We start from the raw sequence: 26,807 nt of genomic DNA, 5'->3' as shown, positions 1-26,807 counted from the left end.
TTGGTCCTGACGCCCTTTCCTGTTCTCCGTTGGCTTTGATTCTTCTTCCAGGCCCTGCTCAGGAGAGTCTGGAGCCGCTATGCTTGGCCTGCTAGGACCTGGCTGGAGCTACATGGTTGGCAGTGTGCCAGCCGCCTCCGCTCGGGCTCCATGGGCTTTTTCAGAAATCCCAGGGTAAGCCTCTGCGAGTGATCCCCATTTACGCTGAAGCCAGCCAAGTTTCCTCCGAGAGGCCTGGCTGCAGGCGTGCCAGCGGTGCCAGCGGTGCTGGGGGCCCTGGTGACAGGCACAGGCGGGGAGGCAGCTGCGGGGGCCGTTCACAGGTGGGTTTGCAGACTTCAAGGGCGGGGAAGACAGAGGGTGCTGGCTGGCCGAGACTTTGGGGCTCTGCTCTGCGGGCTGGTGTTGGAGGCTGCCTAGATCTGCCCTCCTGCTCATTCAGGCCTTACTTTGTAAGGTTTGGAAGACAGGTGATGGCTTACTGCGCGTCCGCCTCATTCCTTCCTCACGGGACACGGACCATACTGTCATTGAGTGATGCTGGTTACCTCAAGGCTTAGCTGGTCAGAAGTGAAGGACTGGCTGGGCCTGGGAGCTGTTGAGGCAGACACGGAGACTGCCCTGGGACACAGCAGCTGGCCACTTGCGGCCGGCAGGAGCCAGGGGAGGCCGGGAGGTAGCCTGCATGGGAAGTGGTGCAGAACCAGCAGGTTTTAGAGAAATGTTGGGGATCAGCCCATTATGTTGGGAGGGATCGGGCTCCTTTTACACTTGATGCCCGGGTTGTGGTTTACTGTGATTTTGTGCCAGCCTGGGGCTCAGGGGGACGGCTGGTGGGGCTGGGTGGGGTGGCGGGCAGGGTTCCGGGATGGCTGCAGGCTCACTAGGGTGGTGTCTGATGGCAGGTCCGCACCACGGCGCACCCTCCATTCAAATCCTTCCTGTCTTTCTAGTAATCCCACCCAGCTGACTGCAGCTGTCGCCTGCCCAGTTGCCAGGGCTTTGCGGAGAGTTCCTCCTTTGGTCTGTCTGCACAGCAGGTGGGCCAGTGCCCGGGAAGTGCCCTTCCTGCCAGAGCCCACAGGGTGCTCAGACAGGTTGCTGAGCAGGAAGCAAGAGTGAGTCCTGTAGAGAGAAGCGTCTAGTGCCTGATGGGGGGGCCTATTGTTTGCAGACTTGAAATAAACACCACTAGGGGGCACTGTTGTCTCTTGAAATCACTGTCTTCTAAGATGGGTTTAAAATTTATGTAAATGGAAGGAAAGGGGACCCTTGCGTGGCTCAGTGATTGGGCGTCTGCCTTCGACTCAGGTTGTGATCCCGGGGTCCGGGGATCGAGTCCTGCATCGGGCTCCCCGCAGGGAGCCTGCTTCTCCCTCTGCCTGTGTCCTTCATGAATAAATCAATCTTAAAAAAACCCACAAACCTATCTGGTGCCTTTGGGTTCTGCCAAGAATCTGACTTTGGACCTCCAAATCCTCAGCAGTAAATGAGCGGTCACCTGAGGTTCTTTCCAACTGCTGCAGCTTTAAGAACCCTTTCATTCTGGATCGTCCTTACCCTTATGGGCGGCATCTGCTGCTCTGCGGCCTGGCTCTGAGCATCCGTGTGGTCTGGCAGCCCGGGGGTGCTTTGCTCCAGAACCAGCTGCCTGGCTTTCTGACCTCCACACCAAAGGGCGGCCCCCCTGGAAAAGGCTACACCTTTCCCACAAACGGGGTTTACAATCCGACCGGGCCAGCAACGTGGCCTCTGACCCCAAGGGTGCTTCCTCACCATCTACCTGGGCTGAGCCAGTGCGGCGCCCCTGGGGGTCAGGCATTACTGGTATTATTATTAGAAGAAATGAGAAGATGCACATTAGTCTTTAACTCACTTTTTTAATAGTATAAACCTCATTTAGGTAGTAGTATTAAGCCACAACAATAATGCCACATTGAAACAGCATTTAATAAAATGCATAAAGCTAATTCATGCACTGCAATACTCTATATACAAACACAACAATGCAAATTCTTCTTCAAGACTGAAGACATTGATTATAAAATTCAGTTTAAAAAGAACATGCTATTTTTTAAATGCCATCACATAAACAAAGCTGATTTTAAGCTACAGCTTTCCACAGGTTTTAAACCTGGAATTAAAATGTAATGGCATAAACAGTATTTTTCTATATCGTGAAGGGCAGAAGTTACAGAAACGGTCCCACAAAAATCTAACACCCGAATTTTCCTTTAACATGTCTTTTAAAAGGGCTGGAAATGCAGCTAAATTTTAACAGAGAGGTCCAAACTGCAGGTAAAAACTATGTACTATGAAAAATGTGCAGCTTTTCAGTTATAAAACTAGTTGAACACTGGTTTACAAGAGAATGGGGAGAACGGAGACCGTAGAAAAATATTCCAGCACTTGAGTTGTATGTGGCGGCAGCATCTGAGTCCATGGATGCTCTGGTCGTTAAAATGGTAATTGAGTATATGTTCCTAAGACAAGCCATTTGTAACATAAAGTCTACTACTTCCAAATGTTATCCAAATATTAAGTTTATCATAGTCTGTCGGTAAATGTCGCCGAACATTTTTTCCCAATGTTTATAGCATTTTTTTCTATGCTGTATGTATAAATATTGAGATACCAGAATATTTGGCTTCTGAACTGAAGGTATAGCTGGGCCTTAGATATATCTCAGGCATTCCCCACCCCTAACTGTTTTTAATTCAAAGTTTAATTATTCTTAGATTGCTGTTAAGATCCCCCACTCCCCCACCAAATGAGAATTTTTATTTTGAAGATTCATTTAGAGACTGTCAGGCTTCCTCTTATATTTTAACTGGAAAGCCACCTTCAATAATAGTGTGATTGTCGTGACAGGCGAGGACAGGGGCAAGGGTCAAATGCACACTGTTGGATGAGGCCAGGGAAGTAGCAGGAGCTTTTTTTTTTTTTTTTTTTTTTTCATCCAATAGAGAGGAAGCTGAAGGCTAAATGACCCACCGTCTCACAAAAGGCACTGAGTACTATGATCTCAATGAAGTGTTTTCAAACATTTCAGTAGCTTATTTAAAAAAACAACCAAAAACTGAAACCAGAAAAGCTGTGGATTATGTGAGTTTTTGCAGCTGTCCAGGGACTCCCTTCGGCGGGCCCCGCTCACCAGGTCTGGAAGCAGCTACGCTGGGCCCTGGTTCCCGAGCGCCATGCCTCTGTTTAAAGCCCAATTACGGGGGAAAATCAACCAGGATAGACCTGGACAAGGACAATTTGGCATCTGTAGCTTTAAGGGCACAAATAGCCATATTAAAATGTCATTTTTATCTGAAAATTTTAAATCATTTTACAGAAAGAATTTACATTAGTGGGTTTTATTCACATGCTACAGTTAGAGAAGTAATTTAAAATTTGTAACTTCTACGCCAAAAGTTACCATATTCATGCTTATTTTAAAAGACTACTTGGTAGGCTTTTTTTCAACTCGCATTAGAGATGGGAATCTGTTGAGTCACAGGGCAGCACCCGCCTTTGCTAAGTCCAGAGCGAGCGTAGACCTGGGAGTCGGGGCCCCAGCACAGCCCTCGCGGAACCTCTGGACCACGTGACAGCGCGGGCCTGGGAAGGCGGACCGCTCCAAGCACCTCGTTCCTTCCAGTTAGGCCAACCCAGGCACGTGGCAGCCGGCTCAAGATCCCCACCCAGTTTTCGACATTAGGATAAGTGGTCCTCTAGCTTTCTGGCCATGGTCCGAACCCGGAGAATACACAGCAACGTCCTCCTGTCCGGGCCTCTGCTGTCCGGCACCTGCCCTGGCACAGAGTGGAGGTTCTGCCTCGGTGGCCTTTCCCAGCCAGGCGCACCCAAGGGAAATTGGAGTCAAAATGGCAAATCCATCCTGCTGAGGGACCTTGGAACATCCGCATAGATTTACTTTAGCGACTCTATCATAGACTCTCTTTAAAACATAAGGAAACTTTGGATACATGGCTACATGTCTGTATACATAATATACATCTATGTACACGTACACACACTATATACACTGTACATATATAGGATATAAACACATGTACATTCATTCAGTCATACAAGCCTATAAATCTGTACACGCACAATGCCGCTGAAGGGACCCCAGGGCTGGACACACCAAGTGTGCACTGGCGGGAGGCACACGTGAGGATGTCCAGAACCCTGTGTACAAAAGACCCAAACCCGTTCTATCTCGATTAGGGCTTGGCTTTACAAATTTACATCAAAGTTAAGACATTTCAAAGAGCCGTACAATCTAGAGACTGGAAGTGGGACAAAGGAGTATGTGGGCATCTGCCCTGCCTGCTCCAACCTTTCCAGGATCTAAAGGGCACTACCCCCCCGCCCCCGCCCCATTGCAGCTGGGAGAAAAGCAAACGTCTGAAGATGACACTTTTCATGGCCTAGACTTTGAAAAGGGTTGAAATGTTATCTACAGCTGCCCCTGCACATGAGGCCCCTTCCACGGACAAGTGGGCAACAAGCTCTGGACTGTGATTTGATCACGTCCTGGAACCTGGACCCATTGCAAAGGGCTGCTTGCTTGGCAGGCAGAGGGCAGGCTGGGGCAAGACTGCTCTACTGGAAACTCCCCCAAAGGATTAGGATGTGGGTCCCACCCCAGATTAAAAGCACTAGATATAGCCCTTCTAATTCTTAGCTCCCTGCCCCGGCTATCCCCAGAACAAGCAAAGCTGCTAAGTATGTACTGTGGCTGCAACCATGTGCTCCAGCAAGATGCAGCCACTTATCTGGGAGCCCAAGAGAAGGTGCGCCCACTGCTCTCACCACGGCTGGTGGCAACTGCCTCAGAACAGAGTTCACATTTAATACTGACAAGCCAGAAAATGATCCCCCTGAGGGCATTTACATAACCTCTTACAACAAGTGACTACACCTGAAATTAAATATAAAACCCCAAACAACAAAAGAACCCCAACCCCAGCTTCATGGCAGAAATTAGATAATAAATAACAGTAACCCCCCAAGAGACACACATACAAATCTCAAATTAGAAGGGCGGAATACCTGGGAAGTATCATTGGCTTGCGTAATTTGGACTTTTTCTAAGTCTCTTCCTGTCCGGTTTTATGATTCTATGTAATGACCTCCATAATTTTAATACCTGTCTAACATTATCTGAGACCCCTCTGGAAGAGCCCACGCCATCGAGCAGCAGTGGTGTGTACTGCTCTCCCTTTAGCCAGTGGACTTCCCCCGACAAGGGGGTAAGGGCCAGGCTAGCAGAAGGGGCGTGTGTGCAGGCTGTGATGAAGAATCCACTCTGGGCTCATTTCACTCACACTCCATGGGTAGAAGGCTGGCCTTACTTAACCAAATCTAGACTCCTAAGAACTACTAATAAGGGGTAAAAGACTTGTGAAAGCTGAACCTCAGGATCTGCCTGGGATCCTGTTCAATTCAATTCTTGACTTTGGGCTTCTCTTAACCAATGTGACAAGACAGGATGGATGGAGCTGCTGTCGGAGGTGTGAAATGCTTTGGGGCAGCAAGAAATCAGCTTGTGTGAACATGATCCTTAGGGAAGAGGTTACTTCAGAGTAAGGCCGAGAGGATCTGGGAAACTAATGAGTGTTTAAGGCCCCAAAAGGTCTGCTGCAATCAGCCACCACCAGTGAAGGGACGCAAGGGGCACGAATGGGTCAGAATCAATGACCCTCCAAGCTAAAGTGATTTTTCTCTGGGGCTGTCCTGCCAGAATGCAGCACTCACTCGCCAGAATGTTGAGTGTTCTTGCTGGTTATCACCTCTACCCCAAAACCCTTTAGCAGTGTTGTTGGGACCCCAGCTGAGGTCTTGGCTTAGCTGTCCCCATACCTGAAAGGCCACCTTGAGTCTACCAGCTGAATGGACACACCACTCTCAGGGCCACCCCCAGGAATGAGGGCTGGGCCTTTCCTGCAACACCCAGATCTGGGAGACTCGACATAGCATGTATCCCCAGGGACCTGCTATATGATCTACAGACATGCTTACGTTAAAAAAAATAAAAAGAACAGGAAAGAGGCAACTTGCTGTGTAAGATGCATAAACACAGTTAAAACTACCTCCTGCTAAAATCCTTCGTGAGCAGAAATGAAACAGACCTGCCCTAACTCTGTTGTCTTGGCTTGTTTTTTCTCCTAATTTTGAAATTTAAATCACCTTGAAGTCAGAAAACCAAAAACTTAAGCTGGCAAAATTAAATTCTTTCCATCATTTTATAACGGGCACCCCTATTGTGTCCAAAATTTGCTTCCAAGACATGGACTATAAATAATATGCTTAAATCCAAACAGGAATTTAGAAGCTGGAGATACTGTCCCTGCATAATTCCCACTAACGACTTTCACCAAGTGCTGTTGACACTTCAGCACAGAGCAGTCTGTTCTGTCATAAGCCAGGGGCCGGCTGGCTACCTACAGGGCCCTGACAAGGGCCTGGGCCAGACAGGGGGTGCCTGTGAGCAGGGCAAGTGCACCGGGGTCTCTGTGGGTGCCATCTGATGAGAAGGTCTGGGAGATGCAAAATTAACTCGAGCCATGTTCCCTTAATCTGGGTTATGCACCGAGGAAACCAAGAGTTCCTGACCTGGTCTTGGACAGGCCACTTCACTCAAGCAGGAAATGTCTGCTGCTTATACCCTTAGGAATTTATGGTGCTCTTAAGAGCACTAGACAGAACTTCCTTATGACTGCCTTCTGTTCTTGTAACGATGGTCGCTATAGATTAAGAGAAAGAAGGTAACTTGGGAGTTAAGGTTTTTTTTTTCTTTCTTTTTTTTTTTTTTTTTTTTAAGGAGCAGGTGGCCTGCTTCTGCGTCTATCACCTAAAATGCTCCCGGGTTCCTTGCTGGCACACACCTGGGGAAATCAAAGTGCATGGTGTACCAGTACTATTCAAAGACTTGCCACCAGAAATGCGGAGTCTGGAGACACTTTGGAAAACCCTTACACTTGAGGTCAACAGAGAAACCCTCCATCCAGCCATACGGCCACCGCCGCCACCCTGCCAGGCAGCAAAATCCTGCACCCCTCCCCCACCCTGAATCACCTCCAGGCTCAAGTGAACCACAGGAATACAGGCCCTTCTCTAAGGGACGTTTGGAATGGGAACCCCTGAGAAGGGAACCTTTGTATTCCTCCAACTGAACAAGCAACTGCCCCAGACTGCATTCCGGAATTGCTATCGGGTTCAAAATGCCCACCTTGCACTGTTTAGTCAGAGGCTCTGTCTGCCGTGAGGGGTGGTGATGTGGGGACGTTTTCGGTTGCCACAGGAAGTGGCAGTTAAGGTCTGACTGGCTGCAATCCAATTCTGAGAACCAGTCACGAGAAGAGAGCCCCAGGTTTGGAGGAGTCTGCAGAGGCCAGTCACAGACTAGAACCAGAGCTCAGTGAGCCTGACAAGCATCATCAGCTCAACAGCTGAGGAAGCTTCCGGTTTAGGTCACCACCGACTGTGCTTCCACACTCCCACTTACTGCATGATACACATGAGCCACATTTTCATTCGTTCATAGGAATTTAGTTCAACACCACCAATGTGTGCATACAATTAGGAATGATGCCATCTTTTCTTAAACATAAATGATTGTCTCCTGTACCCTAGTGCGTTTTCACAGAAATTATTAGCATTTCAGCAAAAGACATATACAGTTTTCCATTTGTCCTGCCCATAGGCAAGATGTTGCTAACATTACACATTGATAAGAAGTGCTTAGAAAGTGCTAATATTATTACCCTGGTAATTAGTAGCTATTAATTCCAAGGACATTTTTAATATATATACACACATACTGTTCTCTTAGGTTCTTTTAGTTTTGTTTAATACTAGTCTCTGACATTATAAAACTCTGTTTTTTGCCCTTTGAGAATTTCTAAATTTTACAAATTGGGTTAAAAGATTGTTCCAAAATCTGCTTCATCAAAAGGCATTAAAACATTTCTTATGGCAGGAAAGGATCCTACTAGTCTTTTAGTTGCTATTGTCTGGGATTAACAGATAAGAAGAAACCAGGTAGGAAATGGCTAACATACTGGAAATATTTGCACATACCAAAATACCACTACTTTTTCTCTGTATCTGAGCGGTCCTGGGAGGATCCTTTTGCTTCTCGGCAGGTGTGTGGTGCGCACTATAGACTGGCTCCGGTGATCTGGCCGTTATACTCTGCTGTCTCCATCTTGAGGATGTAGGGGATTATGCTGTCTATCGACACATTGCCAATGAGACCAGTAAAAAAAAGTTCTTCTGTTATGTTGGAGCTCATCAGCCTGAGTGCCGGCAGGCGAACGAGAATCCGGGCCAATCTGTAAAAGGGAGGGTCCTTAGAGAAAGGGGATTCACTGCCCTTCAAGACTTCTCCCAGGACAGGCTCCCAGGACTCTGACTGCACTGCTTGGAATTAAACCAAACAGACCTATGATCTATCCCCTGGATTTCAGATTTCAAGAGTTCCTCTTGTAGGAATTTATCATGAGGGGAAAAAAAAATACACAACAAAAACCTAAGGACAAAGATGTCTATACACGTTTCCTTCAATGTTTTTCCCACCCCCACCAAAAAAGAAATAAAGTATGGTGTGTCTCCATATAAAATATCACTATATATCCACTAAAAAGTATAAAAAAGATCTCTTTTCAGTTAAGGAAAGAAGTCCATGATGTACAGCTGAATAAAAGCAGAATGGAAAACAGCAAGTACAGCACAGCCTCATTTGTGTACATTTATTTGTGTGACAAGCAAAGTATTCGGAAGGATGTTCAAAACGAGAATGGTTGTCCTCTGGATTTGGGGACTTAGAGTGCTTTTATTTATTAAAACTTCTTCTGTATTACCCTAATCCCTAGTGTTTGTACAGCATTATAATTAAAAAATCAAAAATAAAGCAAAAAAATTGTCTTCATTTTGAAAACACCCTGGGTGGGAGGGCACACTGTGACATTGTCCTGGTAGGCCACTGACACTGTACTTGAAGCATGTGACTGGCCATTCCATAGCCACTGCAGAGCCACGTGTGCAAGGATGCTCACTGCGGTGCCAGCCCCATCTGGAAACAACCTACATTTTCATCAGTAGGAAAGTGTTAAAGAAATTACAGCATCTCCTTAGTCACAGAAAATGAAGTATGCTCAGTTGAACATTGAATGAAAAAAGGGTTACAAAACCTTACTTTGTATTTTATGATTCCAATTACACAATATAAAAAATTTCTGGAAGGAAATGCATAAAACATTAACAGGTATCTACGAACACTGGTATTTATAGGGGCTTAAAAGTTTTCATTTTACTTTCCAGAATGTTCTAATTTTCTTCTACTGTGAACATTGTTATTTTTAAAAAGAGGATATATATTATGCAAGCAGCATTCCAGTACCATCATCCATTCGCCCAGCCACCATGAGTCTTGCAAGGACACACAAAGGTGTAATGGGACACCACCACAGACCACGAGGGGGCGGGCAGGCTGAAGGGTCTTGGGATGCCAGCAGGTAAATCAGGGAGGACTTCTGGGGGGTGGAGTGGGGCGGTGGCATGAGGTCCCAGGTCAGCTGGGCTTTAGATTTTAGAGGCTGGCTGAGGTTTCTCCCAGCAGAGAAATGAACAATGGGGAGGGATGGGAAGGTGTCCCAGGAGGAGCAAATACTATGAGAAAAGGCATAAAGATGGGAAAGAGTAAGATAATGAATGCAGAAACAGAGGTCAGCTATCCTAGGGCTTTTTATGGGGAACTGTCTTTGAGTGAGTTTCTAAGTCTCATAAGAAAGCCTCTTTTCTCTCATTTTTGGCCCCAAATTGCTTGGCTGGCCGCCCCCTCTATCCCTGGGTCCCTGACTGCATTTTTTCAGAAACACCTACTTTCAAAGGCCAGAGAGTTGCTGTAGTCAAGATGATGCTAGTGTGCTGTGGCTCTGCCAGCAGCCCCCAGAGGGGCATTTCCAGGCTCTTCTGACCATGGGCACTGGGTGCAAGTAGGCCCATGGCTTCCTTAGGTGACAGCTTGCCCGCCAGCTGGATGTATGAGCTCTGGGTGTGGCTGCATTATTGGCAGTCCCATTCCCTATGTACTGAGAATGGAATTACTTAAGATTCATGGTGAGGTTTTTAGAAATTCCAGGAGAAAGTGGATCCTGCTTTGGCAAAAGGGGTGTCTGGGCCATGGAGTTGTGTCTAAAGCACAGGAGGTTCTCGGCCAGCAGGGGCCGCCACAGGATGCCTCCCTTCCCTGTGCTCGTCGCACCACAGAAATGGTCCTCCTGGGGCTTGGGGCATTTTCATTCCATGGGGCACCTACAGACTGAAGTCTGTGAAGGTGACACAAATTGAGGAAAGTGCTGCCATGTATCTTCTTGGTCAGTTTTGCTCAAGTGTTTAAGGGGGCAGGGCAGGGAAGGAAATATTTTGCCTGACATGACTTTAGTAATTCATGTAGCTTCTAGTGGGTTGAAGTGGTCATGATCAGAGAGCTCCTCCACTCCTTGGCTGGAAAGCCTGCCAGGCAGTCTGTCCTATTTGAGAACCACCTTCCTGTCCAGATTTGGATGAAAAAGGCTCATATACACACACATACATGTATTTGCTGCCCAACCGGTATAAGTAATACAAATTAACTTGTACTGTTTATATCTCTGCTGAGAGAAACCTCAGCCAGCCTCTAAAGTCCCACATAAAGGGATTTAAAGAAAATCAGTTTATCTGAGAGCAAACTTACTATTTTCTGTAACCCACTCATTCCTCTGTAGAGGTCAGGTTTGGTTTCTGTCAATGAATACTCTTCTATCAAGTATGCTAGCTCTACCTCTTCCGTGGATGTAGGCCAGAAGGCCAGAGCTGCTCTTCTGGACGAGGGGAGGCCCCACGAGAATTGCCCCTCTGTATACAACGTTAGCCCCAGAGCAGTGATCAGGCCCCATCGTGTTACAGAAGAGCACCCCAAGGTCTCGCTCGCAGTTTACCCAGCAACACTGGAATGGCCCAGGATTCCTGACCCTCCCACCTAGCACTTTCCACACTGCTACCATCCACGCAATGCAGGCATTAGAGTGTGATCAGAAGGAGGCTCTAGCAGGCTGCCAGAGGCAGGAAGGCTGACATTTCTATCTGCGACTGCACATCCAGCCGCACTCCTTCATGCCCCACAGCCAGAGCGTGTATCTGTGTGCCTCACCGGTAGGTGTCTTCTGAGTAGGTTTTCTGAACATAGTCCTGCAATTCCATCTGTGCCTTTTCTTGGAATTTTTCAATCTGGCTTGTGCTGGTCAAACCTGGATGATCTGAAAAGAGAAAAGCACCCCCAAATTGCTCTGTGTGTTGGGAAAGCCTCACTTGCAGACTTCCCAAGTACTGATTTTTCGATAAGCCTCTGACCAATTCTCAAGTACAATATAGACTGAGCCCTGAATGGGGCTCTGGGGTGGCTACTACTCCTAAAATACGGGCTTCTGCTCTGTGCATTCTGCTAAGGCCTGAAGGTTCCCAGGACTGGGTGGGGCTCCTGAGTGGTCACAGCAGCCTCAGCAGCCCCATCTGGCGTGGATCTGGACACCTACCATTCTAGAAAACAGAAATTTTGGAACTATCCCGAGATTAGAAATGATCATTTACTTTTTATGTATTTAATTGCATCATCTCTCCCATTTTTATTAGCTGTTTTATTAGTTCATCAGGGGATCCCTGGGGAGGAAGGGAGGGTAAACTATGGAGGACAGCGGTCAGGACAACAGGCAGCCTAAGTGAGCTCTCTGGAGGCTGAGAGAGAACAGCTGACGGGGGGCTGCACGGCCAGCCGGACAGTCCTGCTGCCTCTTCTCTAGCTGCTGCCCCACAAGGACAGGTAAACTCGTGCACTTTTACTCTGTGCTGGAGGACCTATGCTAACACCATCTGACACTGGCAAAAGGGAAAGCAAAAGAAATCAAAACAAAACAAAAAAGGACGTTGGATGGTAGTATACTCTATGCTGTATGCCAAAGTCTTATTTGGCCAATGGTTTAAATTAGAATATAGAATAAACCAATTCAACATACGAAGTCACCAGGCACCATGTCATCAGTCTTTGAGACCGTGAAGGCAACAATTTAAAAGACTGTCTGTGTTTATGTTAGCTAGCAAAGCACACCTATTAGGAGAACATTCAGTCACATACAATCTGGCAGGGCTCTTTCTACACAGCTGACAACTTGACAACACGTTCATGTTTAGAAATATCAGTAGACACAGGCGGCAAACTGTTGTGAGTCACCACCACATATCTTACCGGGGCTAAAGAGAACTATAGCTTTAAGGTATGCATACTCATAGCCGTCTATATCCAGCTTGGCCATACTGTTACAGAACTCCTGAAGCTTCCAGATGTGCTCCATAACTTGCTTTATCCGGTCTCCAGAAAGTTTATCTAGAAAGCAACATCACAGATGCTCTGAGAAAGGCTGGTAAGAATAGTAACACAAGCTTCTTTGAGGCAACACAGGTTGAAAGAGAAACTAATTTCATTTTTTAATGGAAAAACTGTTACTTTAAGATGGTTAAGAGCCCCATTTTCCAGGTGAAGGCGAAGTGACAAGATACCCAAATGCCACTCTGCTGTATGTTATGTCTCAGGAACAAAGCCCTGGACCTTTGAGTCTCCCTGGCCTCACCTTGGGTAGGGTCTATAAATACAATCTGGGAATTCCTTTTATTCTGTGCTTAAGACCCACAAGTCAGTTCTTACCAGCGCTCAGGTTCTCTAAGTCTCTGCAGGCATTTAATAAAGGTTTATGGGCCTATCCATTAAATGCTGACATTTTTTAGTTGTGAAAACAATTTTCTATGTTATCTGATTTAATCTTCCTGACAATATTTGCTGAAAGTATTATCACACTCAGTTAAAGGATAATTAAAGGGCACCTGGGTGGCTCAGTTGGTTAAGCGTCCAATTCTTGATTTCAGCTCAGGTCAGGACCTCAAGGGTCATGAGATTGAGCCCAGCATGGAGCCTGCTTGAGATTCTTCTCTCGCTCTCTCAAAATAAATAAATAAAGATAACTAATCTTCATTTGTGAACATATCTAACTTAAATGCAACAAAATGTTACAGGGTTTAAAGGCGCAATTAGAGAAACAAAGGTATGACTAGGTCACTCAATCCCTAGATAATCAAACATCTTGAATGCCTACTTAAAAGTGCAGCTCAAATGCAATTCAGCGTCAACTGCAGATTTTCTGTATTAGTCCTGAGTCCCAGGCATGCTCCCTTGAGACAGTGTCTTTTTTTTTTTTTTTTTTTTTGAGACAGTGTCTTTGGTGCACTATATGTAAAGCATGTGGAGAGACGCAGTCTCCTGATCCTGACACAGCTGGGAATGGACCACCAACTGTTAGATGGCTGCCACAAATCTTTCTAGAAGAGAGTCACTAGTTAATTCATGAAGACAAAGGGCGAAGCAACGGTATCCTGGACCAGGGGTCTGCGTGACCTGGGTTTGTGCCCAGCTCTTCTTGCTATTTCACTTGGGGCATGCCAGGGACCTTACTGCAGTAAACAGTCTCTCTAGGGTTGTGAGAATCTATTACATGGGAAAGGGTAACCGTTGTGAGAGGACAGAAAATACATACGTAGGTCTCTGCCCCCTGGTTCCTGTCACAGAGCTCTTGAAGCCCTTGTAAATTCTTACATGTTAAGAGCACTAAGAGCATTTTTTGTTCCATTGATGTGACTTTGGGTGGGACCCCTAATGTCCCCTGGAAAGACTAACGTGTGCTCACAAGCTTGGAATTCCCACCCCCATCCTTCATCTTTTAGAGAGGGAAGAAGGGCCAGAAATGGAGTCAGTAACTGCTCATGCTTACATGAGGAAGTATTTATACAATCTCAATGTATGGAGTTCAGAGAGCTTTCAGGTTAGTGAACAGATGCACATTGGAAGGGCAAAGCACCCCCCAGATCCACAGGGATAGGAGCTTCTGTGTTTGAGGCTCTCCTAGACCTCATCCTGTATCTCTCTTCACCTGGCTGTTCATCTGCATCTTTTATCCTTGAGTTGTCAACCGCACTAGTGAATTAGTCCAAGCTAAGGTTTACTGCAATGTCCAGTCTACAGCAAGTTGGTCAGAAGCACAGGGGATAGCCTGGACTTGCATGTGGTATTGGGGGGGGGGGGGGGTCTTGTGGGACTGACCCTTTAACCTGTGGGATCTGACACTATGTCTGACAGGGTCCTAACTGACTCAGGGAATTGCCTGTTGTGCATCACACCCCCTTGGTGACCACAAGTGTCAGACGCACTGAGTGGGTAGTAAGGGACACATGCAGAGAAGAGAAACACAAGAGGGAAAGACCTGGGTTTTTCTTATACCCATGCAAGTGAAAAACTGGTTTTTTTCCATTTATACCTGTCCATCAAGATGAAAGTATAGACTATATTGATTGTCCTGAAAACATCACTAAATATGTATCAGGAAGTTGGCAACTTTTTCAATTATCTTTTTTCCCTCCTCTTTCATACTCCTTATATGAAAAGAAGACAGTGAGGCAGGAAACTGAAATGTTCTCACTGGTCTCATAGGATTTAGGAGTTAAGAGTGTCCTCAGCCTGTGGGAGCTGTGGGACACAGGGGCCAGCCTGAACTGAGCACACACCCCTCCCCTTCCCTCCCTCCCCACAGGCCTACCTTCCTGGATGCTGTTCTGTAGGTGGTTGACAATGGCCGCCAGGATGGTAGAGAGGCTCATGACCTGGGCACACTGGGCCAGGCCCAGAGTGAAGAGCTCATTCCAGCAGGCCCGCACCAGGCTGGTGTTGCAGTCCTGCCTGGGGGAACAGAGGGTGGGGGGTGTGGGTGCCTGCCTGCTGACACTCCCCAGGCCCCAGTGCACCTCAAACCAGTGGATCCAACAGGTATTTCTTGAAGGTCTACGGTATGTCTGGGATCATCCTTCAAAAACACTACTGTCTGTGAGGCTCTTCACTAAAGACCCTCTGAGAATATACTGTGCTCTAAACAAAGACACTTAAGACTTTGGTAATGAGAAATCTAAATGACTGTGACTAAAGTGTCACCTCCTACAGCCTCCTAAATCCGCAGTGGCCCTGGCGTGGCTGTCAAGGCGCCATAGTGACTTGAGCTCTAGGAGTGGAGTGTGGACTCTAAAGGGCATGGGAGACACACCTGCACCTATCCTCGAGAACCAAGGGCTGGCAAACCTTAGGATGAGCTAGCCCTGGAGCACGGAGAGAGGGGCCAGCCAAGGCAGCCTGCAGCCCTGCCCTGAAGGAGTTATGCTCAAGACAGTGTGGTTGACGCACTGCAAACTGTATGACCTTATCTGAGAAGACCCCAGATGTGACCTCTCTGTACTTGTCTCTCTACTTGACTACTGTGTTCTATTCTACTCCATCCCTGGCTCTTATCACCAAGTCCTCGGCCTATGGAGAATGCCTGATAAAAATTTGAGGAGCATCAAAGCACTGGCAACCACGGTCCTCTGCTAGTAGTCCACTGGGTATATTTACTAAGAAAATCAGGATCACTGGAATAAACTAGAATAAACTAGAAGGGCACTCAGGTATCTTCCAGGCCATTCCTAATGAGGGGAAGGCTCTTGCCAAAGGATACACGCAGAGAAAAAGGTCACTTACCCAAGTGCCTGAAACGCTGGGATTGACCTGGCCCAGTGCATGGAGAGGAAAAGCAGGCGGGATGCTGACTCGCAGATGTAGTGCACATTGAGGTACTCTGGCATTGGGCTGGGCATGGTGAGCTGGAGAAGAGGAGGCACACAGCACAGGAGGTGACGGAGAGACAGGGCATGGCTCTGTCAACATGAACTGCGGTCATGTCTCAACAACTGTGAAAACCTGAATTGTGATGATCCCTGATGAAGCTCCTGCACAGACCTATCCTTACGAAGCCTGTGTCTTCTGCAGCGGGGGGCTGGCACCAACTCCCCATGGTCTCTTGCCAGGTAAACTAGGGTCTGATGGCCTGTGGAATGTGGTCGATGATGGCGACCTCCCAGCTCACTTATATAAAGACATACTTTTCAACTCATGCCTCAACTAAATTGGTATTCTAAGACAATTCCATTTTGAGCCACAGGTTAAAATCTAAATGAAATCAGGAACAGGTGTCAACTTCATAGTTAAGAGGCATTTATTTGGTTGGTGGCCTCGGGGTAACAGTGAGTGAGAGATGAGGAGAAGCCTATGTGGTGGGAGGATGAGATGTCACCATCAGAATGTTCAGAGCTCTAGGCTCCAGAGCTCCAAGTCCAGAAGGGGAATTAATGCCTTTCATGCTGGAATCCCACTGGTGACCTATATTCTTGGCACTGGTAACCAGTGCTTGCCTGGTAACCCAGGCTTTCTAAGTGACTGGTCAGGCCTCTCTAGTAAAGAACACATGGGGAACAGGAAGACACAACACAGTCAGTAGCCCTAGAAACTGAGGGCTTTGGGGACCCTGAGAGTGCCCTCTGGAAGTGAGGCCAGTGAAGGAGCCTGTGGGCCAGACAAATAGCCTTCTTCAAGGAGATAGGAGCTCTATTTTCTGTGGCTCAAGAAAACAGGTGGTCAGGACCAAGCTTAGGAACGAGGGCTGGCTGGCTGCCTGCTGGAGCACACGAAGGTACCTGCCTGAGCCTATGCTGAAGCCAGGCCACCCGAGAAAGCAGAAGAGGCAGAGAAGCCCACTAAAAGCCCTCACTGGGCAGCACCATGTCAGCCCATCCTGGCAAGGATAGGCCACACCGGCTTCAGGACAAGTTACCTTCAGAGCCAAAACACTGTGAGCAAAACATGAGTGACAATGCTTTCTAATGAGAATACTGTTTTGGAACACAAGATCCAGGTCAAAAGCCAACAACATGAAAATGAGCTCCCTGCAAGATTTGTTTCAAACTGCAGACCAGGGATGTGGTTTGCCTAAACGCACTTACCTTAAATGTGACATGAGTGTCTGAGAGGAGGGGACCTTCGACCTCGATGATGGGTGTGGACTGGTCTCTGCTGATGACATGAATGCCTCCTCCTCCACTGGCGTCTATCCCATCTGCCAGGCTTGGAGGGGAGGAGCTGTCTGTGGTATTAAGTGCTTTAGCTAAGGTATCAAATGCCCTGTGAGCAAAAATGAAGCAGGCAAAGTTGTGAATCCACAGCTTTTAGGAGGAAGAGAACTTTAGTTGAGACATAATCTAGAAAAACAATGTGATGGGGAAAAGATCATTAAATTCTACCTGCTAGGGGAAGGCATGACAACCAGAGCTTCTGTGTATGGTTAACACATCATCATGGGCACTAAGTTATATATTATTTATTTTCACACATATTTCCTATTTTTCACAACTACTCTCCAACATAGAACCCTCTCCATTTTACAGACGTGAAAGCTGAGGCTTAGAGATGTTCAAAAACTTTTCCAAGACCAACCACCCACTATGCAGTGGAACCAGAACTCCACCCAACTCGAATCCCATTCTCTTTCCATTAGATCTAGACCTTAATTTTGCTATCAGAGCACAAGAGAGCATGAGGACCAGGGCATTCGTGTGGCCTCCAGCTGTGCATCTGCCCAGCCTGGCAAGATGGGCGGGAGTGGCCAGTCCCACAGGGAAGGAGCAAACACAAGAGCCAGGCTGTGGGAGAAGAAACACCTTCTACCGCCAGTTACGGACATCTGGGACCAGCTAATTCTGTCTCTCAGTGACACCCTGATGGACTCAAGCTCTAGACTATCTGGAAAAAACATACATGAGAAAAAGAAGCTAAAACAGAAGTGGGAAAGGGGATGGACTATTTATAATTAGTCCAAATTACCAAAGACTGATACAAGTAACACCTGTCTTCTGAAGGGTTTTCCGTGCTTCCACTGAGTCACTCCATTTCCCTTTTCATTGTTTGGAATGAAAAACAGTTTTGATTGTTTAATATCATGTTAATATAAGTGGGTCCATGTTCCCACAGTTAAAATGTGAAAGACGACAGATGTGCAAGAACACTGTGACAATTTTACAAGCCTTGATTAAATACAGGGTGGGTGTCAAAATGCTGCCACCTGCCCCCACACAGCAGGAACTGAGTGTGCACATCAGTGGGGGAGCCTCCGCGCTCATGGCATCGTACCGAGTAATCTCACTCGCAGACTGGTCCTCTGGCTGCATTTCCGAAGCATCACCATTGTTAAGGGATTCACTTAAGTTGGCGAGGGAGGTTACTACATTGGCCAGTGTGCCCAGAGCTCCCTGGCTTGTTTCAGCCTATTAAACAAAAAATAAGAACATTACGGATGAACACAAACACACACCTGAAAGACTCTCAGGCCAATGACAGTATAAAATTAGTTTAAAAACAGCTTCTCTGGGGCATGACCTCAATAGAGCAGCAGGAGGGAGATCTTTTTGGCGATGGAGGAGTTCTGGGTCTTGATTGTGGTGGTTACATAAATATACATGTAATAAGGTAACAGAACAAAAGTAGACAAACTGGACACACCACCAAAATTTAAACTCTTGTGCTGGCTCGTGGTGGCTCAGTTGGTGGGATGTGAGACTCTTGATCTTGGGGTTTTGAGTTTGAGCCCCACGCTGTGTGGAGAGGTGATTTAAAAATAAAATCCTAAAAAAAAAAAAGGCTATTAAGAAAGTGAAACGACAACCCATAGAATAAGAAGTATTTGCAAATCATACATCTCAATAATGGCTTAGTAGCCAGAATATTTAGCCAGTTCTTTAGATAAAGAACTCTTACAGCTCAATAATAAAAAGACAAGTCAGTTTAAAAAAGTGGCCAAAAAGCACATGGAAGGATGGATGTTCAACATCACTGGAAATGCAAATCAAAACCACAGTGAGATACCACCTCACACCCAACAGGATGGTTATAATAAAAAAGACAGATAATAACAGGGGTTGGGAGGATGTGGAAAAACTGGACCCTCACACACTGCAGGTGGGGATGTGAAATGGTGCAGCCTCTGGTGGAAAACAGTCTGGCAGCTCCTCAAAAGTTTGAACGTAGAGTTACCACATGACCAGTCATTCCACTCCTAGGTACATAATGTAAAAGAAACTGAAACATATGTCCACAAAAAAATTGGTACCCAAATGTTCATAGCAGGACTATTAATAATAGAAAATAGAAAAAACTCGGGCAGCCTGGGTGGCTCAGCGGTTTAGCACCGCCTTCGGCCTAGGGTGTGATCCTAGAGACCCAAGATCGAGTCCCACGTCAGGCTCCCTGCATGGAGCCTGCTTCTCCCTCTGCCTGTGTCTCTGCCTCTCTCTCTGTGTCTCTCATGAATAAATAAAATCTTAAAAAAAAAAAAGAAAAGAAAATAGAAACAACTCAAATGTACATCAGGTGATAACTCGATAAATAAAATGTGGTCCAGCCATTCGATGCCTTAGTCTCTGGCAATAAAAAGGAATGAAGTGCTGACACATGCCACAACTGGATGAACCTCGAAAACATTAGTTAAGAGAAAGAAGCCAGTCACAAAAAGCCACAGATTGTATGATTCCCTTTATAAGAAATGTCCAGAATTGACAAAATCAGTCATAAAGTAGAGTAGCAACTGGCGGGGGCTGGAGTAGGGGGAGGGAGAAGTGACTGCTTAATGGGTGCAAGGTTTCTTTTTGGGGTGATGAAATGTTCTGGAATCAGGTAGTGGTGATGGTTGTACAACCTTGGAAATGTACTAAGACCACTGCTGTACACTGAAAGAGTGGTTTTCTGGTATGTGAATTATATCTCAATTTAAAAAAAAAGGGGAAGAAAGCCAAAGACATACTCAAACAAATAAACCAAGACAGGTAGACACAAATATCTGTTGTGTCTGGATCACAAAAGTGAAAAACTAGAATCGTGGAAAAGATCCTAAGCAGAGCATTGTTTCATAAACCACAGAACCACTACATAACAGAGTATCCTGCAACTGCTGAAAGATGCAGGCCGTCATGACAGAGAGATGAGAATGAGAGAACGAGAGTGGAAGTGAGAGAAGAAAAAGACCAGCCTGTCTGCACCACACGGGGGTTGTGGCCTTTTACACTGTGCTGCAGGCCTGCTGGGTAAGATGGGGGTGACTGGGTACAGGGGACATGGGATCTCTGTATTTAGCCAGAGTACATGGTTTTGAATTTTATTTTAAAATAGGTTTACAGTGATGCCTGGGTGGCTCAGTGGTTAAGCATCTGCCTTCGGCCCAGGGCGTGATCCTGGAATCCTGGGATGGAGTCCCACATTGGGCTCCCTACGTGAAGCCTGCTTCTTTTTCATAAATAAGTAAAGTCTATGTCCATAGTCTGCTTTTCATGAAAAATTCCTGGGGTAGGTATGGTCACTTCCACATCACAGAGGAAGGAACAGGGAGGGAGAACGGATCTGACTCTGCAGCTTTCTCTTCGCTACTACTTAAATACTACCCAGTTTTTGTGTCCCTTCTCTTCCATCCAGTGACCATGACTAACTCCTCCTGTACTGAGTGTTCACTGTATGCTGCATGCTTTCTAACAGGGACTTACTCATGTTCCCCAGCATCCCCATGTGGTGGTGCTAAGGGAAGCACAGATGCAGGAAAGAGGGCACATGGCTACCAAGAGCAGTGCTGGGCTCGGGACCCAGGACCAGCAGACTCTGCAGTCTCTTGGTTCTTATTCTCACAGTGTCTGCATGGCCAACACAACAGAACAGCTGCTGTGAAATCCTTTGGTTATCAGGTTTTTTGGGCCTTACTTTCAGGATTTTGGTTTCTCTCCACCCCACTACACCTCCAAAGCTGTCCGGAATGTCTACTGGGTGACAGCAGCAAGCCAGGTATGATTCCCATGTAGCACACAGCACCAGGCCCCACAGACAGGTAGCACAAGGCCAGCGTAAGGACCACAGGTTGGAGGGCAACTTTTGGTGCCAGCCAACAGCTCTCACTGCTGCCTTTCTTTCCCCAAGAGAGGATGTTCCTAATGTACCAAGTGGGCAAAGCAATGTGCACGTGAAAAGACAGGAAGGAAGCCTGCAAATAGTGCAGCTCTGGCTCTTAGAGCGGTAGCTATGCCAGCACTTGGTTACCAAGTTGCTTCTTTTAGACCATGGCTTACTACTACTTCACCATTATTGGGTTACATCAGGAACGAGATGAGAAATATAATCAATTTCCTTGCCTGGATAAAACCCTTCTCTCCTTAGTTATCTTCACAGGGCTTAGCCAGCTCTCTCTCTCCTGGATTGACAAATACCTTTGTTCACAACAAGTTAAATTCCCTATGGCTGATGTGCTCTGAGTAGTTTTGCAATTGTCAGAATCCTGACTGGACTTCCTTCTGCAGATCATCTGATAGAAAGGAACAGGGCGGGGTGGATAATGTCACACTATGTGTCAACCATACTTCATTAAAAAAAAAAAAAAAAAAGGAACTAAGTGTTTCTGCAAAAGACTGTCTGAGGGTAAGCAGCCATTTCCCCAACACACTGGTAGTTTGCCAATGGATGTACTGGGTGGGGTAGGGGTGACTATCAAAATGAGAGCCACTGAATTTTCACTAGATTGAACTCTAGATCCTGCCATGTAATAATGACTACAACCAGCCAGCCCTGAGTTTCTGAAAAGCCATCAATATCCCTAGAACAAATCATAGGATGGCTGCATAAGAAATAAAATGAGATGCGGAAGGCCAGGCTTTCAAGGTACTCTCAGAAGGCCAAGAAGGTGGGTGCACACATCTAGAGAAACAGTCTGTACTGTAACATAAAGGTGGAAGAGATGGTGTTGGTAGAGAACATTACCTTGGAATCCGTGGCCAGGAGAACTGTACCATCCTCACGTATCAAAGGCTGTTGGATGTTGACAAGCATCCCTGGATCAAGAAGACCTGTTTGTCTATTTAAGACATAAAAAAACCCAGAGTAGCTTCCAACTTTTAATGCAGAGCATCATCATGCTGCATTGCCCTGTCCCTTCTACATCTGCAAAGTTGTCTGGATAGCAGAGAAGCTCTAACTAGGCTCAGCCATCGAGTGTGACAACCCCTCTACTCTCTGCAATGAGATGTGCACAAAGCTGGGCCTATAGCCTGAGACAGGATGCCACAAGGATACATGTCTCCTTGGCTTCCAGGCTTACCACAGACTGTGGCTGCTCTGTTAAATAAAGTTAACCTGATCTTCAGAATACACCAAGGGATTCTCAACTCTAGTTTTTACTGGGATACAGTTTGGATTTCTTCTTTTCCCTTTCTGTTCCTTGTCAAAACAGAGACTGACCTTGCTCCATCTTTATCTGCCACAAACGTGGGAGTAGCTATCAGAGGACTTCTCAAGTCCTTCCGGATATAAATTTTCTCAGTTGAAGCAGCACAATTGCTTGGTTTCTCCCGTTGTACATCAAAGGGCTTCCGTTCACTCTGCACAGCTTAAATCACAACATAAATATTCACGTTTAGAGGAAAGAGTCATTAAAAACTATATTCTTCATAGTAAAGTTAGGAGTCTTCCTTAGTTAAGTCTGCTACAATAGGGATGATAAGCTCTGGTGCTAGACACATCTAGCTCAATTTTCAGAGGACTTTTCAGCCAAAGGAAAGAAAAGCTCAAAGCCAAACAATGCCATGTTAAATCTGAAGAGTTCAGGAGGGTGGGCATGGCCTAAGAAACTTCAGCATGGCATTTGCATGGCCTCACGTGGGGGACCCATACTGAGGCCTCTGGGTCTTCACTTTTTGCTAATAGAAGGTACTCTCCAGGAAGAGAAACACCCATCTTCAAGCAGGCCCTTAACAGACAGCTTGTCCAATGCACGTGTCATAAAGAAACCAATCTAATGTCCAACTCAAGCCTGTAAGGCATCTGTGGCAAACTGTTTAATGGGGTGTCAGTTTTCAATAACACTAGAGGTCTTTCCCTTCAGGAATCTGGTCTGAGAGAGGTATATGGGTCAGAAACAACTGAAGAAAATAAAGATCTTTTTAAAAGAAAGAAAGGAACCCCAGACCCAATATGTAAGTAAGGTAAGGGGTCCTATTTAGACAAGGACCCTATGGCTGAGAGAGGTGACATGTCTTCCTGAGGCCTCACAGCTTCTATAAGGCAGAACTGCGGTTTGATACTCTCAAGCCTGTGTTCACTCCACAGCACTGTGCTGCTTCCTGAGTTATCTGGAGGAGGTTTCCACACACACCATGGGAGATGACTAACTACAGCACGGGCGCTGGATCACCTAGCTGACCCAGAAAGGAAACAAAAGGAAGCCTCAGTGGATATTTTCCTCTTAGAGTATTTTATTTTATTTTATTATTTTAATTTTATTTATTTTTATTTTTATTTTTATTTTTATTTTTATTTTTTTCCTCTTAAGAGTATTTTAAAGCCAGGTATAGAAATCTGGCTTTCTCCCAATTTGCTAACCCAGGCAGCTTGTTCGTATTGTTACTCACATTCCATCTTCATGCCCATCTCTAAGCATTTTTTCAGCCGGCAAAACTGACAGCGGTTCCGGTGGTGTTTATTGATGATACAGTCTTGGTTGCTCCGGCAGCTGTAGGTCAGATTTTTCCTTACACTCCTTTTAAAGAAACCTTTGCAACCTTCACAACTGACAGCCCCATAGTGACGACCTGAAAAGAGAAAGGTGTATGAAGCAGTTCACCAAGAGAACAGGCGATCTGTCACAAAGCCCTGTTTCTAAGGTAAGTCTATCAGAGTGACTGATGCACAGTGTTAGACGCCAGCAGCCAAGGGGCAACCATGAGCCTGAGCATTAAGCATAGTACTTAACTTCTTCCCATAATTTTCCTATAATCTTTTAAGTGGCCCTGTGATGTCATGATAGAAAAAGAGAAGCTCAGATAGGTTACCTGACAGCTGGTAAATGGCATGACCTTAATGCTTTTAGTACACAAAGGACCTAACATGCAGTGAGAGCTCACAGATGATGGCTGAACCATACTGTCCACTTGTGCATACCTGGTCCTGGCTCTCTGCAAACCCGAGCTTGAGAAGCTACCTAGTGCTTGTGTCCTGCCAACAGTGGCATGTGGCAAAAGCATGCATGTGCTTTTTTTTAGCACACATCCTACTCTTCCCTTTACTCCCTCTGTGTGAGCCATGTCCTGGGCCCTAGAGCTACTTGGGGGAAGCACAGGGGCTGTGATTATAGGCCCAAGGTGAGGGAAGGGTGCACACCATATGGCTCATTTGGGTTAGGTATTCAGATCCTTTTGGAAACATAGTTCTAGAAATACATTTATTACATACAGTTCTTTTTTTCTGATCTTGTTCACTTTGGCGTTTCTAACTTCTAATGACTAATGACCTCAGTTTACCCTTCCAAAATTCACCAAGTGCGTCCACATGCATCACACCTCATTTGTTCCCAGCGGGCACTGACCATGGATAAACACTCCTGGTTTGGTCTTCTGTAACCCAGTATCATAGCTACATTGCTGAGAAGAAACATTTCATAGGATCATCACTGATGGCAGCTGCTGAACGTCCCACTGTCTTGACCTCTAGCATGCAGAGCCATTCCCCAAGCGTGTACTCGGAGGGTCTCAATTTTGTGCCTTTAAGAGTAGTGTTAAAATTGGTGTGTGTGTATAGGCATCATTTTTCCTTTCTTGCAGTGTCTTTCCTTAGCCTCTCTAGACCTCAGAGTGACATCTAATATCTGGAAACTGCTATGCCTAGACCATTCCTTTAAGCCCAGAAGGGGACTAACAAATGGGGAAGCCAAGCAGATTTTGTGGCCTCTTTGTTATATTCATGCTTCATTCATTTGTTCTAAAGTTTGTGGAGTACCTCTCCTTACTGAGCAAGAAGATAGGACATAGAGATGGAGGGGTCAGACATGGTTCTTGCTTTGACAAAAAGAGTACATTCTGGTGTGGAAGACAGGCCTCTAAGAACAATTATAAGAGAACGTAACAAATGCGAGAGCGCCCTATACAAAAGGATGAAGGGACACAGGCAGCACTGGCTTCAGTGAAGGTGTGGCATGGGCTAGGTTTTGCCCTGTTCAAGGAGTGGGAACAGAGGTAGGGCACCCTGGCACAGTAAATGATATAAGGTAAGAGGGGGCTGGAGCTTCTGACCTCTGTGGATGCTTGTCTGGGCTGTCTTCCTTAAGATGCTTGGTCCAACCTTTTGTTTTGTTTTAACCAAGACCACAAAGTGTCCAAAGTTCCTGTGAATTCTGTGACTATAGAATAAAGTGGAACCGATTACAAAACACAGGCCTGAGCCCAGAGCACAGCTAGAAGGGTACCTTATTAAATCCTTTTCCATCCTGTGCTCACTTCAGTAGCACAATATACTAAATATTCCTCCATCTTTCTTGCCTGCCTCACCTTCTATAGCTCCCTGGCATTAGCAGGGTGAAGTCTGAACTTTTGGGCTAGATATCTTCTCCAGTCTCTTTGTACCCACATCCTAACCACAGAAGTCCAGGAACTCTTCCCCAAAGACATCATGGGTGGGGACAGTAAAGTCACCAGGCCCTGGCTCCACCAGCGGGAAGGCCCTTCTGCTTTACCCAATACACACACTCAACCTTCAAGCCTCACAGAATGTGACTGCTGCTAGGGGACCTTGCCTGACCCTGGGGCTCCAGCCTGAATCGCATGCTCCCTCCTCCTTCATTACAGCAGTTACCACACTGGGTTATAGTGAAGGGATAATAGAGTTAGGATGAAGAAGAAAGAAATAACACATTTCGTGAAATAGCAAAGCACTGTGCTAATATTATATAGATTAAGGAAAGATTGCTCTTAGTAGTACGAAATAGTCAACGCATAACCAAGATTTACAAGTCACAGAAACAAGTCTCTTGATTCTTTCTTTTGATTCTAGTAACCTGACAAATTGGTTTGCTTGTTTATAGCACTACCCCATTTAGAAAAGTAGAATTTACATTTTGAAACCTACAAACCTACAGAAAATGCTGTCTTTCCAATAAGCCCCAGCCCCCATTTGGTTTATGATGTTGGATCCTGATGAGCAACTAGCATAACATAACCTAGGGTTACTTACCAGAGGCTTTGTCGCCACAGACGACACAGTACTCTACCACCTGTGGCCGCTGGACGTCGGCCTTACCCAGCAAGCGCTCCACAGAAGCAGAGTCCGTGACGATCTAAGAAGAATCACGAAACAAGCAAAGTGCTGACTGAAAACCAGATTAAGCAAAGCAATGTTTAACTATAAATTCCTAATCTTGGTTTTCTAAGCAGGAAAATTCTGGGCAAAACCTGACAACTTAGCCTGACATTAAGAATGGCCCTGCTGCTCACCTAGACTGCACCCTTCAGTGGTGGTTGGGAGGAGAAGAGGAGAGTGGTTTGTCCAAGGTCAGGCACTGGTTTTCACTCATCTACTCTCCTATCTGGCTAGCATAAACATCCAGGATGGGGGGCCATGTGGGAAATCACATTCAGATGCTCCAACATGAACACACTGTAGGTCTTCCTGGCTACTTCTTTATTTCCATGAAACAGCTTGGAATGTATGCAATGAGGTATATTTGGCAGAGAAATAATCAAGCTTTATTAATTAAATAACTAGGTCTCTCTTTGAGGCAGCTGGGAGTAGAAGAACAAGAACAGGCGACCTCTGAAACATGTTATTTCTCTTTCACTTGCAGGTGACACTTTCTAGGTGACAGTGTTACTCATCCGGAAGACTATTGTAACTGACACCAATATAAGAAAGTGAAAAATAGCTGTTATTAAATAATATAACAATATCTCTTAAAATTATTTCTATATGGTAGGAATATATATAGAAATTACTATGTAGATGACCTCTTATAGAACACACA

At 46.0% G+C, this 26,807-nt stretch overlaps 1 protein-coding gene across 8 annotated transcripts in view; it reads right to left on the bottom strand.

Moving 5' to 3' along the window:
- Window positions 1-1,860: 1,860 nt before the first annotated feature.
- NR2C2 (nuclear receptor subfamily 2 group C member 2) overlaps window positions 1,861-26,807 on the bottom strand; it is a 97,924-nt gene continuing 72,977 nt past the window's right edge. For all 8 annotated transcript variants that reach the window (XM_072785027.1, XM_072785032.1, XM_072785030.1 and 5 more), the window contains 11 exons: window positions 26,021-26,123; window positions 23,428-23,607; window positions 22,259-22,406; window positions 21,782-21,875; window positions 18,125-18,258; window positions 16,942-17,119; window positions 15,644-15,765; window positions 14,676-14,815; window positions 12,281-12,418; window positions 11,192-11,297; window positions 1,861-8,333 (listed from right to left, as the gene is read on the bottom strand). In XM_072785027.1, the coding sequence (XP_072641128.1) occupies window positions 8,159-8,333; window positions 11,192-11,297; window positions 12,281-12,418; window positions 14,676-14,815; window positions 15,644-15,765; window positions 16,942-17,119; window positions 18,125-18,258; window positions 21,782-21,875; window positions 22,259-22,406; window positions 23,428-23,607; window positions 26,021-26,123 (1,518 nt within the window). In that variant the 3' untranslated portion in view covers window positions 1,861-8,158. The remainder of the gene's footprint in view (window positions 8,334-11,191; window positions 11,298-12,280; window positions 12,419-14,675; window positions 14,816-15,643; window positions 15,766-16,941; window positions 17,120-18,124; window positions 18,259-21,781; window positions 21,876-22,258; window positions 22,407-23,427; window positions 23,608-26,020; window positions 26,124-26,807) is intronic.

This window comes from Canis lupus, chromosome 19 (assembly GCF_048164855.1).
Source record: "Canis lupus baileyi chromosome 19, mCanLup2.hap1, whole genome shotgun sequence".
NCBI classification, from domain to species: Eukaryota; Metazoa; Chordata; class Mammalia; order Carnivora; family Canidae; genus Canis; species Canis lupus.
This window is presented reverse-complemented; position numbering and strand designations above follow the sequence as displayed.